Source organism: Nestor notabilis, unplaced genomic scaffold, assembly GCF_000696875.1.
Source record: "Nestor notabilis isolate BGI_N333 unplaced genomic scaffold, ASM69687v1 scaffold1255, whole genome shotgun sequence".
In the NCBI taxonomy this organism is placed as follows: Eukaryota; Metazoa; Chordata; class Aves; order Psittaciformes; family Psittacidae; genus Nestor; species Nestor notabilis.
The window spans coordinates 8,015-23,874 of NW_009930419.1; the positions used below are offsets into that span (position 1 = coordinate 8,015).

At 38.2% G+C, this 15,860-nt stretch overlaps 1 protein-coding gene across 1 annotated transcript in view; it reads left to right on the top strand.

The window, feature by feature from the left end:
- Window positions 1-15,860, top strand: part of LOC104406412 (receptor-type tyrosine-protein phosphatase N2-like) — a gene marked incomplete at its 5' end in the record, with an annotated part of 31,877 nt that overhangs the window by 4,910 nt on the left and 11,107 nt on the right. The window contains 2 exons of the mRNA XM_010015380.1: window positions 2,329-2,382; window positions 4,451-4,515. Of these exons, the coding sequence (XP_010013682.1) occupies window positions 2,329-2,382; window positions 4,451-4,515 (119 nt within the window). The remainder of the gene's footprint in view (window positions 1-2,328; window positions 2,383-4,450; window positions 4,516-15,860) is intronic.

Below are 15,860 nucleotides of genomic sequence, written 5' to 3' on the forward strand. Positions count from 1 at the left end.
TGTGTCTCTGGCTGTCTGATTTACTGAGAGGTCTGATTTACTGATAGGTTGAGATCGAGTTTCTCATTGAAATTATATTAGGACTTTGGTAGATGGCTAGTCACAACATGAAAATATCTTATTAGTGTTTGGGTTGCCCAAGGAAGTTGTGAATGCTTCAGCCCTGGCAGTGTTCAAGGCCAGGTCGGACAGAGCCTTGGGCAACATGGTTTAGGGCGAGGTGTCCCTGCTCATGGCAGAGGGGTTGGAACTAGATGGATCTTAAGGTCCTTTCCAACCCAAACCATTCTATGATTCTAGGATTCTACTGGTGCCATACAAGGAACAAAGAAACTACACAAGCAAAACAAGAAATGGGAAATGCCCCTCTGTAGTTATTAGCTTTTATTTAATACCTTAAACGCAGAAACAACTTGTTACTAATGCACGTGATGGGGGGTGAAGGGGATGGGACAATGACCAGCTGCATGTAGGGGAATGCAGACTGACTTTGTCAGACACCGTTACAGATGTTTCAAATATAATCTACTGTACAATACAAAAAACTAATGTCAGGCTTTATATTGTATAGAAGGAGTATATCCTCAGTTATGACCACCAAGAACTGAATGGTTCATTCATGTGAAAACTCTCCTGCAGCTTAAGTCACTGAAGTTTTGCTTGGTAGTGCCTCCATATATATGCATTTATGGACATTATAAATGGTCCATTTGACTTCTAAAATCAGGTGCTTCTCAATGCCTTGTCACTTATTTCATAGAACATTGTTCTACTGCATTAATTACTTACATCCAAGGAATATAAATAGAGACAGAATGTCTCTGCAAGAATGATTTACATCAGTAAGCAAAAGAGTAAGAACTGTGAAAAAATCCTGAATTCTAATGTTTAAAGGGAATCATCACAAGAACTTAATATTGTTAACAAGTTTGGTTTGAATCTTAAATAATAAAAAGTAAAATGTGAAAACACTATTTTGTGGGACAACACCAACATCTCCGTGGTCTGTCTGGGTTGAGTTCCAGGTATCTTGACTCCCTGTCAGATTTAGAAGTTTAGGCATCTTTAGGCTATACTGCAAGCAATGTTTAAAGATATATGCATGTTTTCACAGCACAGATGTTAGTGAATAGATGAACAGCCAAGAACTAAATGATTCAGTAGGTTAGTTATGCTTTAAAATTCGTAATAACATTGTGCCAGGGTTGCCAAATTCCAGCAGCTCACTTCAGTTTAGCAGTCAAGATCCTATATAACACTTGTGCTGAGGAACTATTAGAGGGTCTGGGCACCCCTTGGAAGCTACCCTATGAAACGGTTTTATAGAAGACCTTCTAGCTTCAATAAACTCAAACATCTCATCAAGTAAATTGAATGAAAGGTTTTGATTTCCTGAAGCAATGCTTTCTCATTTTAGCCTTAATTCAGCTTGCCTTGTTAACATATGTGTGCATATTTTATGTTTTTTGGGGCTTGTAGCATACTTGACATGCAAAATATATCCTAGAGCAGAAGAGAGGGTTTGGGATTTTGTTTTTTTATAAGGCAATTTAAATAGATCTAAACCAATTTTGTGGGCTCTATTCTTAGACTGAGTATCTTGGTTTGCTTTAGCACCAGTTAATTCCTTCATTGAATTTACATATCAGCAGACCTGTTCTGTAGCTGTACTTTTATTGATTGACTTCACATAGATTCTCTTGCCACTGAGAATGTATAACCAGGAAGCTGTGAAAGATAATGATGTGTAAATATTAAAAATATAAGACTTCTGCACTGGAACCAAAGCAGTAAAGCTTACTGGTGGCTTTAGTTATTTTTACCACAATAGATTACATTTTAGAATTTTGTGAGAAGCTTTTCAGGAGAGTTGGTATTTGTCTTGCTGGGGAGAACTGGTTTAACAAATCAGCACACATTGTACAAAGTATGCTGGAATAGCCTTTTTAATTTTGGATTCAGTTTGATGCTCCTTGATATTTCTTTGAACAAGCTCTTGAACTCAAAGTTGACTTAAAAATTAAAACATTTCAAGATAATCTTAGTTTTGGAGCTAAGATGTGAGACATTTGAGAAAAGAGCTCATTTATTTTGCCTAGCCAACAGCGATAATGGGATTTTTCTGGGATTTCTACAGCAGCAAAGCAGAAGCAAACTTGAAACAAGATTCTGTATGTAACAACTGCTTGTTATATTAGGAAATTATCAACCTGACTCTTTCTTTAAAGACTGCAATGTTTGTTTTTTCTTATTGTTTACTTTTGACAGTTGGCAAAAGAAACAGTATGTAATATGCTCAATTAATTTTTTGTGTCTGTTTTATTTCAGAAAAGTAAACAAGTGCTACAGGGGTCGCTCTTGTCCAGTAGTTGTTCATTGCAGGCAAGTACAATTTCTAAAATAGCTTTAGAGAGATGTCTATGTGTAAGAATTTGATATAGATATAAACAATATGGGCAAATTAAAGCTTTAGATGAATGGCTAGTGAGGTAGGCTGAAGGTATTACATGTAATTCAACTGGGTTTTAATGCTAATTAAGACTTGGGATCTGTTTTCATAATAAAATAATCCTTTCCTGTAATTTCATAGATCTTGTGCCATGACTTGTTAATGTATGGCCACCCTTTCCAACATAAGTAACGCTTCAATTTCATAAATCTCCTTCAAAATGATAGTGATTGCTTGCATTCCCTCCCAGTTTAGTCTATTTTATTAACATTCAATTATGGTTTATTTCTTCTTTGCTTGCTTTTAGTCATCATGGTAAGAGGAGAGCAATGTCAGTTAGTGGAAACCTACTCAGAGATTGAGTAATCCTTTAAGCATAGTTTATCTTTAGGCCTGACAGTCTGATAGATGCACAGGAAAGCTATCAGGCAAGTCAATGGAAGACTTTATCATAATAATGTTAATGTTTGATTTTGCCATTTGAGGTTCTAAGGAGAATGTTGCACTTATTTATTGATTATATTCTTGTAGATAAGGATAGAAAACCAGCCCTGCTAAGAGGCACGTTGTTTGACTTGCAGCGCTCCACTTTGGGTGGGAGTGAGGAGGGAAAGGATATGTTTCTCAAGTGTGGCTCAGCAGGGGCACCTTCCACTGGTTGCGAGGAGGCCCTCTGCAGAGGTGAATGCTCTGAGAGAGGCTTGTCTGCATTACCCTCAGGAAGCCTGAGAAAAGAAACATTTGATGCAGAATGAAGAGCCTCCAGGTTTCTTCCTCTTTCCTTACTGTGATGGATGGAAATGTCTACTATCGGCTCAGTAGTTTTTGTTTTTATTGGGCCTGATCGCTGCCTTGTCTCTCATTATTCAGCTTAACTAATAAGATTGTGTCTTTGTTCCCTTCGTAGACATAGAAAAAAAATTATTAGCATTACCTCCTTTTCTCTAAGCAGTGATCTAGTAACTGAAAGACAAAAACCTCTGTCTACAGAGACTTAACAAAAATTACGTTTCAGAGCCTGCCTGTAAACAGAATGTGATAACGCGCTTCACGCTGTTCTATTATTTTTCCTTTCATTAATTCTTGTACACAAATTGAGCTATCAATAAAAATAATGGCTTAATTAATAAAACTACATACCAGTCTAATTGGTCACACATGCACCTTTGTAAAAATTTTGGGGAGAGAAAGAAAAAGAGCTTTTACTTAAAGTCTTAATTATGTTTGCTAACAGCAGCTCTAAAAGAGCATCACGCTGGCAATTACACGTTGCTCCCTGAAAGGGACACAACCTGCATTCAGATGAGGAAGCTTCCCCCCTCCCAAGGATTGGTCTCACGTCTCTGAGGAAGGGCTGATGATACAAGCAAAAGTTAAAGCTGTTTCTTAGTAATTACACAATATTTTTTCTGGTTTTGCAAGTGGGGAAGAATTAAAGGGAAAGGCAAAAAGAAAAACCAAACCTCTTGTGATGTGTAGGGAAAAAAAAAAAAGAATACAGTCCCTCAGTAATCAAATGTTTTGGTTCTTGAGCAGGTCTTTATATGCATTCCCTCTGACCACTGTGTTCAAATGCAGTCAGTGACATTTTGGGACATTCTGGATAATGTTCTCGTCTAGCTTATTCTGTGGCTGTTGATCACATATACAAGTGACTATAAGCTCATTATATGTACACTTTTTGGGCAGAAATGGTATCCTGTTTTAGGGTTAGTGACTTTTCCACTATTTAAAACGCTTTTCTTGCAAAAGCACAACTTGGTTAAAAAAAAATCAAAACAGAGCCCTGTTACTTGTGCAGACTAATAGTTAATCTTCCACAATCAGCTTGTGTTAATTCGTTGTAACGTTTCTCTCCTCTCTCAGTATCCTACTTTAGCCCCTTGTTCTCTCCTCTTCCCCTATGAGTTAACAGTATAACACTGAGGGCAGGTACCTTCATGTTGAGTCTAGATGCACATTGATAGGCTTTATTTTTTCTTTTTCCCTTTCTGTTGGCAGTGATGGTGCGGGAAGAAGTGGAACCTACATTCTAATTGACATGGTTCTCAATAAAATGGCCAAAGGTGAGAATCGAAAGGCTCGTTACTTCCTCAGTACTGAAAGATGTGCTTGTGTTGCCATGACAACGCAGGGAGCAATATTCACAGAAAATCTGAGAATAAATTAGAAGGAAATTGTACTCTTTCTTGAGCGTTCTTAAGTTTTATTTTCATAGCAATTTCAAACAACAAACCCAAATGCAAATGCTTTGTGAATGAGCAGGTGTTTTTCTGTTGTTGAGAAGTACTTGAATTTTTAAACTTTTTTTTAAATTTAAAATAGTTATTACAGGTTTTAGAAGAAGATACCTTGGGGCTGTAGAATCCTTATTTAGTGGGTGTGTGAGTTAGGTCCAGGGCAGCTTCAGTGTTGCCCAGTCCTCTGTCACCTACCCAGCCACGATGGTCTAACATGATTTCTTTTTGTAGTTGCCCATTGCCTAGGAGAGATGGTACCAGACAGGGCCTCATGTGCTGTGCAGATTTGTCTCTTAGGAGGAAAAAGACTGTAGTGAACAGCACAGAGGACTGAAAATAAATCATCTAATGCTCTATAACCAGTGCTGCCACTGTCCAGTACTGAATAATTTCCGAAACATTTCTGTTCCTTAGTTTCCTTATCTGTAAAATGTAATTTTATGAAGCAGAAAATCATGTGTCAACTGTTTGTTGTGTACATAGTGTTGTTTCTTTAAAATGAAGGCTGTAATTCTCCAGAGACTGGGGCCATTTCTTTACTTTTTATTGATTGGTAAATGGTTCATGGTGGGAAGTACTTGGGATATCCTGAAATAATCTTTTTATGTTAGAACTAAACCAAATTTATAATACTGATGCTGTCTTCAAAAGAAGGAGGCTAAAAGTGGGCATGTAGTCCTGATCATAGGTTAAAAGACATAACAGTCAACTTTATTCATGTATTGTACCCCGTCTTCATTCCTTTGACCATGTTTGTATCACAGTGTCATAGAACTGCATCTTAAGCAGAAGAGAAATCCTGAGGTTGAAAATAAACAAAAAATTGTAATTTTCCTTTTTTACTTCTTAACCTGAGTTCTTGAGATACCTCGATCTGGCATTATGCAGATATGTGTATTTAAAGGAAAAGTATCGATTGTAAAAATGTATATTAATTTATAGAGAGAAACGGTATTTACTTCTTCGAGTTCTAGTCACTTTACAGTTGTTTACAATCTTCTAGCATAGACATATTTTTATATGTAGTTTAAAAATACACTCCATGCTTTGTGGTCATCTACTATTGCATCCTGCATATCCCAGTCCTGTGGGACATAGTGGCATCCTGTCCCTTTAGAAAGAAGAGTTTAGTATTTTCTTTCTCTTCAGATTCTGTTGACATGTCTCATCAAACGTGGACTGAATTTTCTGCCTGTGAGCATCATGTGGAACCAGCTGCTGATCTTAAGAGAAGTTGTGTGTTTGCCTTCTCCTTAGCACTGTCCTGAAAATACGTTTTTCAGTGGGACGAGATTAGTTTTTCATGCTTGTTGGAAAACAGGTTTTCGCTCTGTGAAGGAATATGGACATATTTCCAGTGCTTGTTACCTGCCACGCGACAACCCAGTCTTTAAAAATAGAAGCAATGGTACGTCGTAAAATTAATGTAGACTTTTGTTAGGTATTTGTTCGGCTCATTTCAGTCATCAGCTGTAGTGAAAACTAGATTTAAAGTATATGCAACTTACTCGCCTAAAGAAGTAAATGAGAAGTATTTTCTAGCTTGGGGCTTTCAGCCACTTAAGGGAGGGTTGACTTTGTTGTAAAAGCACTGAAGAATGCCATTTATTGACTCCATTGTACCATGTAATGTCAAATTCCATTTTAAGTGTGGGCTTAGCGCTTCACAATACCAGACAAGTCATGTGAAACTGGCCAGAGAAAGGCGTCACAGGGCTTTTTGGAGATCGGTCACCCCCATTTTGTTCTTGACCTGCTCCCCTCTGCCCGTGGGGGTGTGCGATGCGAAATCCCCTGACCTGGTGCTTTGGCTGGGGTTTAAATGAAAGATCAAAGGGCAGAGCGGGCATCTCAGCCCTGCTGAGGTGGGCCTTTCCCAGGCTGTCACACTGTGCGGCCGCCAAAGGTTTTGTTCGGGCGGGAACCGAGGCCCAGCCTGTGCGGCCGGGGCCCTCTTTGTCTGGCCTGAGAAGCTGGAGGCCCAGGTTGAGGATCCAATGTTCATCAAATGATCAAAGGCCTGAAGCCCTGGACATGAAATCTTTCTTTCCATTTCCTTTTCTTAGAGAATGAATTGCACAAGTGGCAAAGAATGCCCTTTCCAAAGCTTTTATGTGGAGTGCGAGGGCTAACTTCAGAGTCCTTCAGCGCTAAACATAAAAATGTAAGTGCACTTTCAATCTGGGCCCAGCTGCAAGGCCAGCATCTAGTAACATTTCTTTCAAAAAGGCTTTTAAGGATTAAGGCCTTCAGTCTTTCAAAAAAAAAAAAAAAAAGCCACCAAAAAAAAAAAAAAAAAGCCACCAAAAAAACCCGGACTTTTAAGAATAAACTTAGAATAATTTGAGTTTCTTGTTCCACTGTCTGGTTTATTAGAAAGTAGACAATAATGCATTTTTAAATCAAAGTAAATAGAGGAGTACTTAGTTTCAGCAGTGGGAAAGTAGAAAGCAATCAATAAATGCCTTGGCTCTTTAGTGAGGTTTTTAATAGGGTAGGACGAGAAAAAGAGCTCCTTTTTCATGTAATGATTTACTTCCCTGCATTCTCTTAGACAGTTAACTGTAAATGCTTTTGTCATTTACAATTTCTTCTCCTACTGCTCACTGAATTAGTGCTAATACTTAGTCTATTAAACATGTTATAAATTCATATCTTCTACTGTCTTGCCTGTTGCTATCCCTCCTGTTAGTTTAGATGCTGAAAACCACCAGCAAGGGACCTCTTCCTGAAGCATAAAGCAGGGGAAAAGAAATCCAGCTGGGGGGGGAGGTTTGTGCTTGACACCTGCAACATCAGTGTGATAGCCTCAACCCCTTTGAGAAAGCAGTACCGAGTTTTTAAAAAGGCAAAGCACCCTATCTCAGTGCACTTGCAGACAGTAGAATGGGTACTGCGGGTAGAAATTCCCCCTTGGGGTACCTGGGGGGGTTGAGCTGGTGGGAAGATGCACAACAACTCACATGGAGCTCGCAGGAGCTCTTGCTCAGCAAACGCCTTTCTGGCCCCCAGCTGCCCTTGAGAGCCACACAGCGCCAGCCTGTGGGACTCCCTCTGGCTCTGCAGGGCATCAGGAAGGATCTCCTGTTGGGTTGGACTTCTAATACATTTCACTGTCCTCTGTGCAGTAAGTGTAATGGCTGCATCTATGCATTCACTCCAAACAGCCACATTAAATAATCTTCTTAGATAAAGGAACACTCAAAGAACCAGTGTCTGTTCTCAACTGTCATTCAGTGCTATCATACCTGTGTCCTGTCAGCAGAAAGTTTTAAATGCAAGTGTATCCTTTTGTTTAGTTGTTCCAGTAACTTAGTGCTGCTGTTTATCATGTAGTTTATTACTATGATTGTTTCTCTTGCTAGATTCATATGGAGAGCAGTTAAAAGACCCTGATCCTATACCTATCAAAGTAATACCAAAAGCTAAGTGGTATTGAATCTGGCCTTACAATAACAGGCTTAAGCACCATTATTTGATGTGTTTTAACTATGACAGCTATTTAACTACGATACTATTTTTACACGGGTATTACAATTTTAAGACAGTTACCAAGTCACCTTTCATTTCCCTCATAGACAGCTTAAGACAAGTTCGGTTTTGAGAGAGAAGTTAAGAAGTGATTTATTTCAACTTCATGTGCACTTCCATGATTTAAATAAATGCAGCAAATTACAATGGATTGTTTTTGTGGATAACAATGCTTGCTGAATTTTTGACAGAAACTGTTTTTCTGAGGCTGATTTCTACTGAGAATTTCAATGTTCTTGATGTTTAATTCTTTGTAACTAAGGAAGATAAACTGATTTAGTTCTACTTGATATTCCTTCCTTCCTCACCCCAAACTCAGGATAACTCTGAGCTGATCAAGGTTTTTCTTTTTGTGTGATCTAGAGGAAAGTTGAGAATCTTCTCATTTCCTGCAGGCTTATTGTAGTGACTAAAAATTTGATATATTGCAAGACATTTTTATTGAATGTTTTTGGCATGAAAAAGAAAAAAAATGAGATTATGAGTCTTCCTACTTTCATTTTTCTGAACTGAGAGGCTTGGATAGTGTCGATAATAGTTTGATTTTTAGATATTAATCCAGCCAGCAGCTGCTTAGGGTTTGCTGACCATCTATTTTCCTGTGTTTGAACTAGCTGGAATGAGATGAGTCAAAGGAAAGGCGAATATGAATTTTAAAGTCCTTTTAAAGTATTGCTTTCCGAATTCAAAAACCCAGCAAAAAGATTTGATTTACCAAAGCCAAACCAGCAGTTTATTCTCTCACATTCAAAAGCTCGGATTATAATTGACGAGCGCACACACTCTGGCCTGGGCTGGCTGCGGAGGTTATCTCCCCAAGTCCTTTCCTTGCCCCCACTACCCTATTGTCTGAGGGTCTTGTGAGTCAGCCTCTGAGCAGATGCAGTTTATACCATGACATTTTAAGGCAAAACAAAAGATTCCTTAATTCGCCCTCTGACTCATCGTGATCAAATGATTTTGGCTAATCTGAACCCTTGCTGAGGTTTTGCTTATCTGCTGTGTGGATTTAACAATCATAATGAAGTTGTGGGGTTAGCTCATCTCTGAAAGGATTTTATGAAAGAAAATGCTTGCCCATATTCATGTTAAAATGGATTCAATCTGCTTATTTTTGAGTCCTTATGCAAAGTCTGAGAAGATTCTGTTGTTCAGTTGTGCTGATACAAGTCCAGAGCAGACTATTTCTGACATGCTGTTGGGGAATAAGGGAATATTTTTTCAGCCCAGGATCCAGCTTCTCCCATGAAAATAAAACTTAACATACTACATGTCATACAGTGGTTGGGAGAATACAGAGTGTAAAAGAGAGATTAGATATTTATTTTTTTTTGGGGGGGGTGGTGGTGGAGGTCCGGTAAAAGGACAAAAAGTGGGATTAGAAATAGGTGGTATTCTGCAGTTTGGATCAATCATGTTGCTGGTCTTTGAGATTTGGGTGAGATGGATTATTATCTCTAGGAAGAAGGAAAAAAATGCAGGTTGGTAAAGCCAAAAAATTGAGGTTTGCTTTGTGCACTATTGTGCTATCCACAAGACTGTCTTAGTTCTCAGCAGCAATGATGTTAAGCATGTAAATCTGAAATGTTGCTATTTCAGTTTCTGAAGGAAGTTCTTAGTGTTCATGTAAACATATCATATGTTATAAGGCTGTTTTTTCAAATGAGCTTCATTTATATATTGTAACTTTTATGTAATGAGTTACCCTGGAAACACAATTAGGCAAATAGTGCTCATTCTTGCAGCCTTTCCCAGCAGATAATTAATCACAATGAGAGCTGGGCCCCCAGCTATATGCAAAAATGTATAGCAAATGTATAGGACAGTTTTTTACGATCTAGCCGGTGATGCTCAGCAAACTCTCACTATTTAGAACTGTGTTTATTTCCTTTGTAAAACACATTTTGACATATAAATCTTTAAAGCTTTTGTCTCATTGACTCTAGAAAGTCATCAATTGTTAGTTCATAAAATAATGATTAAAATGTAGCATGTTCTATAGGCTTCTGTTGTGAAATGAATTAGTGACCATGGGGAAGATGGTGTTGGTTAATGTTTCCTGATGTAGTATGGGCTGCATTTTTAGCAGGTTTCCTTTATGGCATATAGACATTACAAACAAAAAGCAAATAAGTTATAACGTAATTTCTTTGGCTTTTTTCTTCTTTTACAGTCAGGGATTACTCTAAAAGAGCCATATTTCTTGAGCTGTTTGCTGTTCTGGGGATTTTATTGGAAAAAAAGGGGGACTAGGAAAGTGTGGTAGAAAGCAATCCTAATTATCCAGGGTTTGGGGCAAATGAATTGTGAAGAAAGACCGATCAGACATGGGCTATTCCTTGGGAAAGGGAGCACGAAGGGGGGTCCCCATAGAGCAGTAGAAGATCCTGAAAGGAATGTATTGATGTCAGTAAGCAGCTTGAGATAGTGACTAATTTGAAAACAAGAGGTCATTGACTGAAACTAAGGAGGAGACAAGCAGATAAGGAATTTGGGCGGCATTTTTTCACACAATGGGTAGGTTAGAATATGGAAAAGTGAACAAGCTGGTCATAGAAGTACCATGCTATCAGTTTGAGAAGCAGCTGGGCAAACGTTTAGAAAAGGAGGTTTATATACAGAGTGAAGAACTACTTTTTTTCTGTAGCTAATCTCATGCAGCAGTCCATAGAAGCATTTGAAGGGAAATGTTTAATTGACCAGATGGTAGTCTTCTGGCTGTAAAGGGTACAATGTATATTACCTAACTAAAGCGTAATTATTGCCCAAGTTCTATAGCTGGACCAGCCTAGTCACTTTTAAGTATAAACTTCATTAAAGAATGAATTGGTAATAGTGGCATCTTTGATTCAGGTCACTCCATGTACTGTTTTATAAAAGCACTGCCACCTTTGTGCAACTTAAAATGAAAGTAATGTAAAATGTAGTTCTTACAAGTTACTAGATTCATGAGGGTGAGCTACTTCTGTGTTCCCTGTAAAGAAGATTCAAATTTTGCAAAGGGGACTCTGAGATTTTTTGGGGGCCAACTGAGGCACGTTTTCAGAAGTGTCATTTTTACAATCAGAATTCTTAACTGTGTTCATGTTAAGCACTTGGCGATAAAATGCCTTTCAGGTAGTTCACCAGTAGTTTCTGGAAGAGGTACTAAAAGAAGAAAATTGTGGAGAGCTCTTTGAGGGCTGGTACTGAGGAACACCTATAAGTAGGCAGTAGCTGCACATCCGCAATTCTTGCTATGTATACACTTTGGATGTGTGCATGTGTGTGTAAGTTGAATTTAGATGTGTGCACTGGTATTTTCTGGAGTGACCATAGTTGATTATGGGATATCTTGCCCCATATGGAATATAACTCATTAACTTCTATTTCTTGCATGTAGCGATTTAGGCATATTCCTTTTATTTTTAACTTCTCGGGAGGTGGAGGGAATGTAGATGTAAAAGAGAAACAATTCCTATATGGTACAGAATGTGATGTTGCATATTCTCATGCACAGTGGAAGTGAGGAGGGATTGGTCCTCAAATTAGCATCCATTTGCATTCAGTTACAGTGAGTGGTTTCTGCATGTTTTTTCTGCAATGACAAAGGATATTAGCTTAAAGGCTGACATGTCAGTAGTGAATTTCTATCCCTGCAAGTCTGTTAAAATCAGTGTAAGCTTAGAAGCATTATTTTCCTGAAGCAGTTTTTAAAATATTAGGCAGTTCAGTTCCTAGGTGTTTCATCTTCAGTATCACCTTTCTTTGGATTGTGTACTGACAAAGCCATATCACATTTATAACATGCAGTTTTCAAGTATTAATATGAAATGTGTAAACAATTATATAATGCGTGCTCTCTGTGTGTATGACTGTCACAATAATTTTCATTACTTCACTTTTATTCCTTCTCCATTTATATGCTTGCTTTTCCCTTTGGATTCTTTTGTTGTGGTTCTTTTGCTTTGGTTTCTAATGAAGGCAGTGAAATTTTAATTTGGGTCATTGTTAGGTGTATAGAGAGATAAATTTTGTCTGAAATTACAGGCAGTTCACTAATTCAGGTATATGTTGGATCAACATATATGGATGCACACAGATTTTGTTCATCTCAGAGACAGAATAAGCTTTTAATGAAAATGCCAGCTTGAATACATTTATCTTTTTTGTTATCTTTAAAAGTGTGTCCCTCACTAGGTTTTTGCTGACGCTTTTCTCTTTCCATGAAAAGCATCAAATGATCCTCCTGGCCAATAGCAGAACTCCAGCAGCTACAGCAGCAGACATCTGGATAACTACAAATGAAAATTGCTTTTTTTTTTGTGGTTTCTAGCTGTTGTTCAGATCCCTTTTTCACTCTTATTATTTACAAGTGTTTGTATTTAGTGGGCACTCAGACAGTGCAAGTTGAAGGAAGAAAATACTCGTTTCTTTGCATCAGAGCACTATACAAACAGCAGTTACTCTTACAATGTGTTTTTCACTTCTCTGGCCTTCCCTACATTATTTTTTCATTGTGGTTCCATTTTGCTTTTTCTTCTGCCATGTCCATCAGAATTGCTAGACTGGGGAGGTGAGGGAAGAGGGGAAAGAAACAGACACAAAACACAGGTCTCAAATACTGTTAGATTTGGCAAATTCTAGCATCTGTGAGCCCAAAAATGCAGAATAGAAACTCAATTCTTTTCAAGCCAGGATCAGTCTGTCTAACTTTAGCCATATAAAATATCTAGCATTAAGCATCTCACCTAACCTACTTGTCTAGGTCTCCTCAGTCATCAGTGGAGAATGATATGCACCTCTGGAGGATAATTCTCAGGCAAATGAATTGCCCATCAGAGCTTCCCATCTCTCTCTTAGCTGTTGGGAGAGGAGATGACTAACTTCGATTCGAACTTCAAGGATGGCTGGAGTAGATGAGATGAGGCTGGGCCTTTGAGACTAAGCTGGTTAGTAAATATTACCGGTATGCCATTAAAACTAATGGTCAGTGAAGAAGTGGTGTTACAGCCCCCCCTAGTTATGACCCTTTCTTCTTTAATCAGATTGAGTTTGCCCCTCATATGGTGTGATTAAATGTTTCGCTGCAACATTAAGTACTCAATGGGGCAGACACTTGCTGGAGCAGCTAACAGAAGCCATCCTTTAGAATCTGTCAGTGGGAAGCTGGAGGCATCTAGGGCTTTAGGATCATTGCAAATCTGTAGCATATCCGTGCTACGTCCGGCTAGCTTGGGCACTGGAAACAGCATAGCAATGGCAGTGTAATAGTCCATGAGTACTGATTTACCTCCAAATGCCCCAGAGAGCCCACTTTTCTTTCTATACACTACCACAGCCACCAGTATAGATTGGCCTGTTTCATGTGTTGGGCTCCTGGCAGACCTGAATCTAGTTACTGTCTGTCCTTCTTTAGGATGTTTCTTTCGTTTGGTTTCCACAGCTCAAAACCTTCCTGCTAAGGCAAAGCTGAATGTGGAAAAGGGGCAGAAAACATTGCACTGTAAACCCAAGAAAGCCTGTTTGTCAGAGTCTTCACATTGGGAGGGAAAAAAGGCAGCATAAAGTTGCTGTGCATGAGTTTGCTTTGACCATGAAGCATCATTTTTAGGCATGAGTCATGCAGTCATCACCCAAACATGAAAAACACTTGTATTCTTCCTAAACACAGACACGCTTTGATGAGACAGCTCATTGTCCTTGCTGACACTTTATTTTTGCCCTAATTTTCTTTCTCGTGTATTTTTGCTATTTCATAGTATTACAAGTGATTCTTCCACGGTGGTCCCAACTGCCTGTGAATACTGCACCACACATGACTCTGAGGCTAAAAGGCTGCCAATCAGCAGGGTCTTGCAAATATTAATTGGATCTTTTTCAGCTTCTAGCAACAGCAGCAGAAAGAACTGTATTAGGGACTCTTCCATTGAGATTATAACAAAATGGGTTTTAATCTGACCTAACAAGTCCCTTTGCCTTTCAAGGCCTAGTTCAAAATCTATACAATATATTAAATATAAAAAAATGCATTAAGCATTAATGTCAGTAATACCTGACTAGAATGAGTTTGAATACTTCCTGTTGCAAAAAGAAAGGCACTTCACAGGTCATTTCTGTATTCCCCTTAGTGCTCCATTTTTTCCTGTTGGGACAAACACTTTTTGCCACACAGATCATCATCATCTCCTTAAGGAGAAATGGTAACAGTGTTAATAATCCCCATTTACAACGGCTCATCATGACTCCTACATCATATATTCAACTTTATGATCAAGGGGAACAGAAAGAGGGCTGAGAAAGTTGCAAAGGATATTGGAAAAAAACCCAGAATATCTATCTAAGTCCTCACCTCTCTAGTGTCCAAGTACCTTGTAATCATTAATGGATTTGCCTTGTAACAACTTACTAGGTGGGAAAAAAATGGTTCATTTTATAAATGATGGTGTGAAACATAGGGTGAATTTAATGATTTAACCAGTGTGTTGCAGGAAGTCAGTGTCTCAGCCTGGAAAAAAGTTCAAATGTATCTAAACATAACCATCCTTTAGGACTCACATTAACAAAATTATAGCCGTTATGCAGACTTATAATCATATCTCTTTGAGACTATATGCCGGTAGATCTGAAAGTTGTTCCCAGCTAGAAAAATCCTTTTTAATTTAATATTTATGAGTGATATATATTTGTGAAACATTCACAAAGAAAACTCTTCAGTTTGGGTTATTTAAAAAGAAACCCCCCACAAATAATGGCTTTGATGAAGTATTTAAAGATCATTTTATTTTTATAAATACACAGAAAATTCAGAGCTTCTAGAGTCTAAAATATTCCTTTTAAGACAGCGCTTTAATATAAAATTCTATCAGTCTCATAGAATCTACTGCTGCAGTTTCATTAGTAATGTATAAAATAGGACTTTTGACTTTGCTTTCAATGCAAGTATGTTCAAGTCTATTTTGTAAAAATAAAATCTCAAAGCTTACCTTAATTAAGCCAAAATTTTCATACATTTGTGTAACAAATGCTGATTGTTCTTATAACTGAAAAAGAAAATATACTCAGCGCGTTTTCAGGTGCACAAGCTCCATAGTTTGATGAACCTGAAAACCACTTTCAATGCCTTCATTTTTCCTTCACAGATGATATATTAAAAGACATTACCCCTCTTGACAAACTTTGTCTGACATATTCCTGTACCATCACAGTGACATCAGTGCTGCTACAATGTGGAACGGATTATCCTCCACAGAGTGTTTCTCATGTGTCTCATGCTTAGCAAAATAGGTCCCCTGCCATGTTTAAGGGAATGAGAAGAGAAGGAATATTTCATTATTTAGTCATAAAACTAACATTATGTAATTTAGGATGATTTTAAATATCGCGATCTGCTGGTCACCTCATAGAGCCTATTGCAGCAGAATTTGGCTAGTTCTTTATTTATTGCAGGAGGAAAAGGCAATTCAACTTTTAACCATGTTTTTATGACGTGCTGGATACTCTGCTTATGCGCCTGTCTAAGGGCAAACACTTTAACCCCTTGGGATCTGCTAATCAGGAGCACCAGCTGTTAAGTGCCAGTGTGCACCCTGCATTGGTACCTGTGGGGAGAGAAAGGGTTGCAGAGGATATGACCCTAAACTTCAGAAACCGCTTCTCTC